The 10,590-nt window shown below is 59.3% G+C and overlaps 1 protein-coding gene across 1 annotated transcript; it reads left to right on the forward strand.

The window, feature by feature from the left end:
- Positions 1 to 2,272: 2,272 nt before the first annotated feature.
- CHRNB2 (cholinergic receptor nicotinic beta 2 subunit) lies at positions 2,273 to 10,302 on the forward strand (the record flags this gene model as incomplete). Its single annotated transcript, XM_080825039.1, has 6 exons — positions 2,273 to 2,336; positions 3,973 to 4,118; positions 4,281 to 4,325; positions 4,731 to 4,840; positions 5,616 to 6,516; positions 10,132 to 10,302. The coding sequence occupies 6 exons, from the start codon at positions 2,273 to 2,275 to the stop codon at positions 10,300 to 10,302; spliced, it is 1,437 nt and encodes a 478-aa protein (XP_080681165.1).
- Between the last annotated feature and the right edge of the window lie 288 nt (positions 10,303 to 10,590).

Below are 10,590 nucleotides of genomic sequence, written 5' to 3' on the forward strand. Positions count from 1 at the left end.
TCACTTCCAAGATTTAATTCTCAGGAGATCGTTACACATAGGCATTGGTCCTGGAGCCTGTGGTGCAGGTCTGTGCCCACTGTCACGTGCATCACGGGGCCCCTGGCCACCCACTTCTTTTCTGGTACTTGTCTTGTTTTCGCCCTTCGATTTCAGGAACTGAGGACGTGTTAAATATGTTCCTTTTAGCTGAGTTTTAATTTATTTTTTTAAATAGCAGTTTCTTGGATTGATTTATTTATTTTGGATTATGTATTTAATTTTTTTACAATAAACATAGAGCATATTTGTAATGAAAATAAACACGAAATCAAAAATTTATAAAAGACCATGCAGTATAAAGCCAATGTGTAAGCCATCATTGAGAGTAACAGGCAACAGCTGATTAAAGCATCAGGTATTAGCTGATAAGAAGAAAGGGTTTTAAAGGACATAGGGCCATTATGGACAGAACAGCTAATACCTGGTACAGAGAAAGTAGTCATTGGTTGTGTCAAGGCAATGGGCTGATGGAGGGAGCTTTTTCTTGGAAACCATGCCCTCGGTAACATTTTACTTTTTTTTTTTTTTTTAAGATTTTTATTTATTTATTTCACAGAGATCACAAGTAGGCAGAGAGGCAGGCAGAGAGAGAGGAGGAAGCAGGCTCCCCGCTGAACAGAGAGCCCCATGCAGGGCTCGATCCCAGGACCCTGGGATCATGACCTGAGCCGAAGGCAGAGGCTTTAACCCACTGAGCCACCCAGGTGCCCCAACATTTTACTTTAAAGAAAAATAAATATCCTGATTTTCTTAAATCTTAAATTAAACCACAGTATGATTCATGTCCAAATGAGTGTGATGATACTGGGTATAGAATAAGGTTTAGCTGAACTTTAAAAGGAATTTTCCCATACACACTAGAAGATGTCAGGCCTACGCTAGCCCCTTTTCTTCTTTGTTGAGCCTCCATGACGAGCCTGGCCCCGCTCTGGTTCAGGACCTGGCCACAGAGGCAACCACTGCTTTAGCGTGGTTCCTTCAGCCACTGGACACGGTTTGCAAACAGCAGAGCACTTGTCTTAGTCCTTGGACAGATACAGCTTCCTTGAGGAAGTGACATTTCTGTTAAATGTTCAAAGTTGACTAGTTGAGGGGAAACAGGTGACAAGAGAGTCGAGGGAACGGCATGTTAAAAGGCCCCGGACTGTGGAGGATGGGGCTGAGGTGGGGCGGGTATTGTTCACGGTCTGGAAGGCTTCAGGGGAAGCTGGAGTGTGGAGCTGGGTGGAGTGGTCCAGATGAGGTTGAAAAAGTAGGCAGAGAGGGCCTTGGAGCCTGGACGTACGATAAGGTTGCTTGAGTCAGGAGTCTTGGTTGTAAGTGACAAAAATCCACCCGAGAGAGAAGGGAAGACTTAATTGGCTTTCATGGGCAAAGATGTCATCGAGTCGTGAACCCTCTGGCTCATGTTTGCTCTCCTTTGGGTTCGCTTCGTTCTTGAGCCTCTGAGAAATGGTCCTCCACTCCCTTCCATACACAGAAGCCAAAGACTGGAGTGGAAGGGAGGGGTGAGCAGAGCCACTGACGCTGCCAGCATTGAAGGCTGCCCTCTCTTCAGCCCCCCTGGGGAGGGCAGGAAGGTTGGCCTTTGAGGGAGTCCGTGGAGGTGGAGAAGGGGAGAGGGGACGGATTCTGTTTCCAGACTCCAAAGCTGTTTGCTTTTGAGAAAGAGCAAACCCACAGCCCCCCTCTCTCTCCGGAAAGGCCTAGAGGGCATTCTCCAGCGGCGTCCTGAGCCTTCCAAGGGAGCCGGGTCATGCGGACCGGTAGGGGCGAGCAAGGAGGGCGGGAGCCCCAGAAACTGCTCCAGACGCCCGCCCCTCCTTCGGGCCCGCGGCCCCCCTGCGCTGAGCGGGTCGTGACCTATTTGTCTTACTGGCGCGGCTTCTTCCCGCCCTTCTCAGAGTCCTTCAGGTCCTGCCCCAACTTCGGGGCTCCAGGACGCCCCCGTCCGGTGACCCGCTGAGCAACCAAGTCCCACCCAGGGACCCCCTTTTCTCCTGGGCTTCGGCGCTTCCGCCTCCGGGGCGGAGACTCCTCCCTCTCACCGTCCGCGTTGTGTTCCCTGGAAGAGCAGCCGGGAAAGCGTCCGCCTGCTCCGGCCGGGGCGAGCGAGAAGCCGGCCGCCTCCCGCCGCCGCCCCGCCGCCCCGCCGCCGCCCCGCGAGGGCAGGACCCCTCGGGCGGCGCGCGCGCGGCTTCAGCACCGCGGACAGCGCCCCGCCCGCGGCATGGCCCCGCGCTCCGGCCCCGCGGCGCTGCTGCTGGGCTTCGGCCTCCTCGGGCTGCGCGCAGGTAAGGACCGGGCTCCGAGCCGCGAGGGGGACCCCCAGAGGTGGACGAGCCTGCAGGGGGACGCCAGGGCGACCGCGCAGGGATGAGGACATCCCGGAAGGCGTAGGCGATGCAAGGAAGCAAGTGAGATCTGGGCAACGGTGGCGGGAAGGGAGAGGGGGTCTCCCCGGGCTTTCCGGGGCGGCGGGAGGGCTCACCCTGCGACCGGTGCCCTTGACTTCCCGTGAAACATTATCTCCAGAACTCTACCTGGACGGGCACCCTCCCTGGGCATCATTTCCTGTGTCCTACATTGGGCTCCGGATTCTGGCCACTCCCCGGGGGCAAGACAGGAAGGGGAGAAAAGTGGCTTCTCAGCTGTCTTGTGGGGTGGGATGGAAGGCTTGGAAGGGAGGGCGCTCTGCCAGGCTGAGGACCACCAGGAAGGAGCTCTGAGGGCTGGGGATACCTCTGTGCAGAGCCGTAGGAGAGAGAGTCTGTGCAGGGGCGGGTACAAAGGGATTGTGCAGCTAAACGAGCTTCCCACACCTGCATGCCATCTCACGGGAGGTGGGCTCCTGTATGTGTGGAATTTGGGGCTGGATACATGTTCAGATTCACAGCACAGGCAGCCCAGCCACCCACTCCAACCCAGTGCCTGTGAAGGTGGGTGTGGAGTGGGTTCACAGCCCACGTCACAAGTGGAAGTGCATGATGTTACTTGTGTACAGAGATGGACCCAGCTGAGGTGGGGCACCTTCCCCACCATCCCAAACCCTCCTTGAACTACAGGGACTTTTTAGAAGAAGCCACAAAAGAAATCTCAAGTCTAGGGGCACCTGGGTGGCTCATTTGTTTTAAGCATCTGCCTTCAGCTTGGGTCATGATCCCAGGGTCCTGGGATCGAGCCCCGCGTCAGGCTCCCTGCTTGGCGGGGAGCCTGCTTCTCCCTCTCCCACTCCCCCTGCTTGTGTTCCTTCTCTTGCTGCGTCTCTGTCAAAATCTTAAAAAAAAAAAAAAAAAAAGGAAAAGAAATCTCAAGTCTTTTGAAACCACAACCTGAGAGCTTGCAGGAAGAGCGGGTCTCCACTAACCCTTACAGAGTGGACCTTCAGTCTGGGGACATCTGTGTGAGGCTGTCTGGTCTCCCCACTGACCCTTACGGAGTGGACCTTCAGTCTGGGGACATCTGTGTGAGGCTGTCTGGTCTCCACTAACCCTTACGGAGTGGACCTTGAGTCTGGAGACATCTGTGTGAGGCTGTCTGGTCTCCACTAACCCTTACAGAGTGGACCTTCAGTCTGGGGACATCTGTGTGAGGCTGTCTGGTCTCCCCACTAACCCTTACGGAGTGGACCTTGAGTCTGGAGACATCTGTGTGAGGCTGTCTGGTCTCCACTAACCCTTACGGAGTGGACCTTGAGTCTGGAGACATCTGTGTGAGGCTGTCTGGTCTCCCTGGTTGGTGATCTCAGAGAAGAATTTCTCTCTGCGAGGCCCTCATGGGATAACTGAAGCATTTTGCTGTATCTTTAGGGATGGAGCGGTGGGAAGCTCCTGCTTTGGCCTGGTTGCCCCATTTGCCTAAGGAGAGTGGGAGGCTAGGTGGGCCCTCCTTGCCTGCTTCCTTCATCCTGCCTCCCGCCCCCCTGCCCAGGTGTCTGGGGTACAGACACAGAGGAGCGTCTGGTGGAACACCTCCTGGACCCCTCCCGGTACAACAAGCTCATCCGCCCGGCCGCCAACGGCTCTGAGCTAGTGACCGTGCAGCTCATGGTGTCCCTGGCCCAGCTCATTAGTGTGGTGAGTGCAGGTCCCGAACTCTGCCCAGCTGCTGAGGTCAGAAAAGCCAGAATTACCTCTCTGGAGCCCCCCGGCTCGGAGAGGTATGGGAAGGACCGTGGGTGGCCGGGGCGGGCCTGCAGGCCGGGCGGCCTTCTCAACAGCTTCTCTTCTTCCCTGCAGCATGAGCGGGAGCAGATCATGACCACAAATGTCTGGCTGACCCAGGTTAGTGCTCGTCCTGCCCCAGTCCGCACCCCTGGTCTGCTCTTCCCTCCTTGGGTTTTTTGCATGTGCTTTCCCGTCTTTTAATCTCCTCAAAAAAGGCAGAAAGGTGCAGACTCTGGAGAGCCGAACAACTGGCCCGGAAGCGTGGTGCTTCCACTCACCGGCTGTGACTCGGACCATGTTAACCTCTATGAGATTCATTTTCTTATTGGTAAAATGTAGATTCTAACGTCTCGGCTTAGATGTGCAAATTAAATGAGAAAGTATCTTGCCCGCCACATCTGCAGGGCAGAGAAGTCACTGTGGGGAGGGGATGGCTCTTCAAAGCCTCCGCAAGCCAGAACCAACCCCCCATCCTTGACCTTGAGCCTCAGCTTTGTAAGGTTCCCTCTCTCCCTTTCCCAGGAGTGGGAGGACTATCGGCTCACCTGGAAGCCCGAGGAGTTTGACAACATGAAGAAAGTTCGGCTCCCGTCCAAACACATCTGGCTCCCAGATGTGGTTCTGTACAACAAGTAGGTGGCCTTGGAGCACTGGGAAGACTGGAGGAGACCACAGGGCGCTCGGGGAGGGATGGGGTCTTAGGGAAAGTAAATGAGCTCCTGCAGCGGGACACAAGGGACTTCTCGCCGGCACAGACACAATCACTATGCAGGAGACAGACCCAGATGAGTGAGGTGTAATGTGGAGAACCCAGAGGACTCCAGGGTGATTTGGGCCATGGCCAGTCCCCTCCCCTCCAAAGCCGAGCCCCATTGTTGGGAGCCGCAGTGGGAGACAGACAAGGACTGACAGCCCCAGGGCCCTATTGATTCAATAGGCTTTCCTGGAGGATTGTTCAGGATCAGAACCTGGAGGCCCCAGTGTCTCCTTTGGGTTCCCTCCCCTTTCCTGCAAAAACCCTACTCACCTTCAAGATCCCCTATCACTAGTGGGTGCCTTTCCTGCTCCCACTGCCCCTGTCCCCCTCATTGCTCGGGGCTCCTTACTCTGGCCTCCCTGGCTCTCCCAACTTCTCCGCCAGCCTTGGGGAGCAACCAGCTTGCACAGTGCATGGCAAGCAGCAGGCGTGCCCATCACCCACGCTCCTCTGCTTCCGAAAGGCCTCAGGGGCCTCCTGACCACCAGCTCACCCAGTTCCCCCTCTTGCTCAATTCCTGCCCCACCTCTCCATGCTCCCGGATGCTTACCCTCAGACCTGGCTCTCCCGTCCTCCCGCTCAGCGCTGGGTGGACGGGTGGGGCGCAGGAACGGCGTGAGCCAGGGCTGACCCTGCCCGTCCCTCGGCAGTGCTGACGGCATGTACGAGGTGTCCTTCTATTCCAACGCCGTGGTCTCCTACGACGGCAGCATCTTCTGGCTGCCGCCCGCCATCTACAAGAGCGCGTGCAAGATCGAGGTGAAGCACTTCCCGTTCGACCAGCAGAACTGCACCATGAAGTTCCGCTCGTGGACCTACGACCGCACGGAGATCGACCTGGTGCTCAAGAGCGACGTGGCCAGCCTGGACGACTTCACCCCCAGCGGCGAGTGGGACATCGTGGCGCTGCCCGGCCGGCGCAACGAGAACCCGGACGACTCCACGTACGTGGACATCACGTACGACTTCATCATCCGCCGCAAGCCGCTCTTCTACACCATCAACCTCATCATCCCGTGCGTGCTCATCACCTCGCTGGCCATCCTCGTCTTCTACCTGCCGTCCGACTGCGGCGAGAAGATGACGCTGTGCATCTCCGTGCTGCTGGCGCTCACCGTCTTCCTGCTGCTCATCTCCAAGATCGTGCCGCCCACCTCCCTGGACGTGCCGCTCGTCGGCAAGTACCTCATGTTCACCATGGTGCTCGTCACCTTCTCCATCGTCACCAGCGTGTGCGTGCTCAACGTGCACCACCGCTCGCCCACCACGCACACCATGGCGCCCTGGGTCAAGGTCGTCTTCCTGGAGAAGCTGCCCGCGCTGCTCTTCATGCCGCAGCCGCGCCACCGCTGCGCCCGCCAGCGCCTGCGTCTGCGGCGGCGCCAGCGCGAGCGCGAGGCGGGCGCCCTCCTCTTCCGGGAAGCCCCCGGGGAGTCGCACTCCGGGCCGGCGCGCGGCGGGGCGGGGGCGGGCGGCTGCGGCCTCCGCGCGGCGGTGGACGGCGTGCGCTTCATCGCGGACCACGTGCGCAGCGAGGACGACGACCAGAGCGTGAGTGGCGCGCGGCGCGCGAGGCTGTCGCGAGTGCGGGCCGCGGCCGCTGCGGCCCCCGCGGGCTTCCAGGAGGCGGAGGCGCGGGGGCTGGGACCCCGAGAGGCCCAACCCCCGCTGCCCCCTCCCCTGCCCCCGAGTCTGCGCTGGTGGCTGGTGGTCCCAGCTCCCGGCACAAGGGGCTCGGGGGGTCCCTCGCGCGCCCCACGAGGGGCGGATTTGGGGGCGGTCGAAGGTGGGTGGGGGCAGAGGCGCACGTCCACATCCGCGCCTTCGGGACGGCCGGTGAGATGGCTTTGGAGGAGGGGCAGGTGGGGGCGGAGGGGGTTTCCAGAGCACCCCCCCCCGCGCGCTCTTCCCGCCGCGGTGCCGCGGAGAGGGGGGCGCGGAGCCCCGAGCCCGCGCGAGGGCCGAGTGCTGCGGGCCAGCGGTCAGCCTTGCGTACCCGCCGCTCCAGGCTGTGGCCAGGCCGCGGTTGCCGTGGCGACGGGCCGGGTTTCCGCCGCGGACGCAGCCCAGTTCCGTGCGGGGGTGAGGGAGGGCGGCTCCAGCGCGGCCGCTCGGCGGTGGGGCTGGGGGCTTCAGAGCCTGGCGTTTCCGTTCCGCGGAGGGCAGAGCTGGGGGCGTCCGGAGCCAGGGCTCCGCCAGGGGCAGACCGGTGCGCGGAGGGCAGGACCAGGCCCGGGGAGACGCCCCCGCCGCCCCTGCCGCAGCCCTCTTGGGGCTCCGGGCTTCGGTGCTCGGTGCTCGGCGCTCGGTGCAGTGGCAGCTCCGACGTCGCGCGTCCACGCCGCAGTGCTCCGTCTACAGCCCCCGAGCGGCTGGCTTCCCCTGCAGTCCCCCCGTCGTACGGTAAATGGCATCACCGTCCACCCAGGGGTTCAGACCAAACACCTGGAGTGGTTCTTGACCCTTGTCCCTGTCACCTCCGCCACCACCCAAGTCCCGCCCTCCAGGAGATTCTCTTTTCTCCTCAGGTCTCCAGGCTACTCCCCTGGCCGTGGGCACTCCCCTCCCCAGCTCTTCCTGGCCCCGGGCAGAGTCTCCTGAGTCAGCTCTGTCCTCCAACCAAACCCACGACGTCTCCTCCCCTTGTGCCTTCCCCTCCCCGGCTCAGGTCGCTGGATCCGCCGGCGTCTGGTCTCAGCAAGCAGAGCCTTGTGTGCCTCAGGATGTTTGCACATGTTCGTCTCTGCCTGGAAGGCCCTTCTCATTTTCCTTTTAAAAAACTATTATTGCTGGGGCTCCTGGGGGGCTCAGTCAGTTAAGCGTCCGACTCTTGATTTCGGCCCCGGCCACGATGGCAGGGTTGTGGGGTGGACCCGCGCTGGTCTCTGCCCTGCTTGAGATGCTTCCCCTCCCCTTCCCTTCCCCTGCTCTCTCTCAAATAGATAATTTTTTTCAAGTATTGCTACTGTTAATATTTGCTCCCGGGTGTGGGCACAGGTTGCAGAGGTCGTGACCCTTTATCCCGAATGCTTCAGTGTGTCAGAGAATAGGGATGTTGTCTTGCATATCCAGGATCAATGATCAAATCTATGAAATTCAACATCCATATAATATCTTTAACTGATATAAAATCCACATTACAAGTTTTCCAGGGGCGCCTGGGTGGCTCAGATGGTGAAGCGTCTGCCTTCGGCTCAGGTCATGATCTCAGGGTTCTGGGATCAAGCCCCGTGTTGGTCTCCCATGGCTCCCCAGGCTCAGTGGGGAGCCTGCTTCTCCCTCTCCCTCTCCCCCCTACTCATGCTCTTTCTCTCTCAAATGAATAAGTAAAATCTTAAAAAAGGTTTTCCAGGTTTGGGGGCACTTGGGTGGTGCAGTCAGTTAAACATTCAGCTCTTGGTTTTGGCTCAGGTCGTGACGTCAAGGTCATGAGTTGGAGCCCCACATCTGGCTCTGCGGCAGCGTGGGGTCGGCTTGAGATTCTCTCCCTCTGCCTCCCGCCCCTGCCATGCACCTGCTCTCTCTCTCTCAAATAAGTAAATCTTAAAAGGCAAAAAACCCAAAAACTTCTCCAGCTTTGGTGCCCTTCGCAGCACTCTCTGCCCCATCCAGGATCTCAGGTTGCATCATTGTCCTTTTCTTTTTGTCCAGTCTGGAGCGGCTCTTCGCTTTGTTTTTCACGGCATCCACATTTTGCCAGGTGCCGGCTGGCGGAAGGACCTCGCTTTGGGTTTGTGTGATTGTTTCTTTCTTTGCTTTGTTCCTGCCACAGCCGGCGCCTTCTTATGGTCCAATGTGACCTTCAGTGTCCCTTCCTCAAAGAGGCCATTCCAGGGGCGCCTGGGTGGCTCCGTGGGTTAAGCCTCTGTCTTCGGCTCGGGTCATGGTCTCAGGGTCCTGGGATCGAGCCCCGCATTGGGCTCTCTGCTCAGCGGGGAGCCTGCTTCCCTCTCTCTTTCTGCCTGCCTCTCTCCCTACTTGTGATCTCTATCTCTTTCAAATAAATAGACAAAATCTTAAAAAAAAAAAAAAAGAGGCCATCCCAGACCACACCCTGAAGGGTGTCCTCCCCTTGGGGTCTCTGTCTCAGGTGTTTGGTTCCTTATCAGCATCTAGCGGGTAATTGTCTTATTCTTGCTTCTGGATGGTAAACCACGGCGTGCGTTGGCTCCCGCTCACACCTCCGTGCCTGGCCCGGTGCCAGGCCCACGGTAGGTGCAGGCGTGAACAAGCCCTTCCTCAGTGGCTGACCCAATGTAGGTGCAAACGGCCTCCTTCCTGGCCCCTGGATGAACGTGTGCAAAGGCCCCGACTCCGGCCTGAGTGGGGCAGACCCTGCGAGAGCTGTCAGACCCACACCATATCCTCTTTCCGACAGATTGGTCCCATCTGGGAGCCAGTCCTCCCCTCTGGGGCCCGTGCGCTGGAGGCAGTGCTGTAGGGCTGGATTCCCCAGGCGGTCCCGGAGGGAGGGGCCTGCCGAGCCAGCCGCTGGTTCAGTAATCCGACCCCCATTTACTGGCACTGACAGTGTTGCAAAGGTTGGGGTTGCAAAGTGAATCGGTAAGGTCCCTGTCGTTAGGAACTCGCGGCTGGCTGGAGTGGGGGTGGGTGGCGGGCGTGCAAATGGACGTGGCGATGCAGTGCGGTCAAAACACGGTGATGGAGATGTGGCCACCTGCAGAGGGGGCCCAGAGAGGACAGTGGTTCATTCTGAGCAGGAGTAACAGGAAAGATCACTCCAGAAAAGAGGTAATGCTTGATTTGGGCTTTAGAGGATGTGTAGGAGTTCACCAGGCAGAGAAAGGGCAGACCAGAATTCTAGACACAAAGGAAACTCAAAGGCGTAGAGACTTGAAAGCAGATAAGTCTGGGCTAGAGGTGGAAAAGGACGGTAAGTAGGTGGGTGGGTTTGTCACAGGCGCGTCTTGAATCCGAACTTGGGCTCTGGAGGGGCCCTGAGGGCCATGGGGCCACCAGAGGCTTCTAAGCAGCACGTTTGGAGCTTTGGAAAAGTCGTTGTGGGGTCATGGAGGGAGAGCAGTGAGGTGCGTGTGTACACATGTGTGTACGTGTGTGCATGTGTGTCGTGAAACCCGCCCGTCCCCATCCCGCTGCTGTCTAGCACCACGTGACTGACACCGGCCTCCTTTGTGTCCCGCGCAGGTGAGTGAGGACTGGAAGTATGTTGCCATGGTGATCGACCGCCTGTTCCTCTGGGTCTTCGTCTTCGTCTGTGTTTTCGGCACGGTCGGCATGTTCCTGCAGCCTCTCTTCCAGAACTACTCCCCTGCCCACTTCCCGCAGGCCGACCGCTCGGCCCCCAGCTCCAAGTGAGGCCACCCGGCTCCGCGCTCCGCCTCGCGCTCCGTGCTCGGTTGGTCTGGTCGCTTCGGGCAGAGGACGGACACGTGGGCTGCAGGTGGGGGGCTGCTGGTGCACACCCGCCTCTCCCGCCCCTCCCCCAGCCCCTCCCCGCCCCCGGGGCAGGCAGCCAAGCCTGGAGGGCCCCAGCCAGGTGGGGGTGCTGCTGGGCGGCATGTGGGCTGCGAGCAGGGGCGTGGAGACGTTGGGCCGCGCACACCGAGGGAAGTGTGAGGGGCCGGGGCCGGGGCGGGGCAGAGT

Source organism: Martes martes (assembly GCF_963455335.1).
Source record: "Martes martes genome assembly, chromosome: 15".
NCBI lineage: Eukaryota > Metazoa > Chordata > Mammalia > Carnivora > Mustelidae > Martes > Martes martes.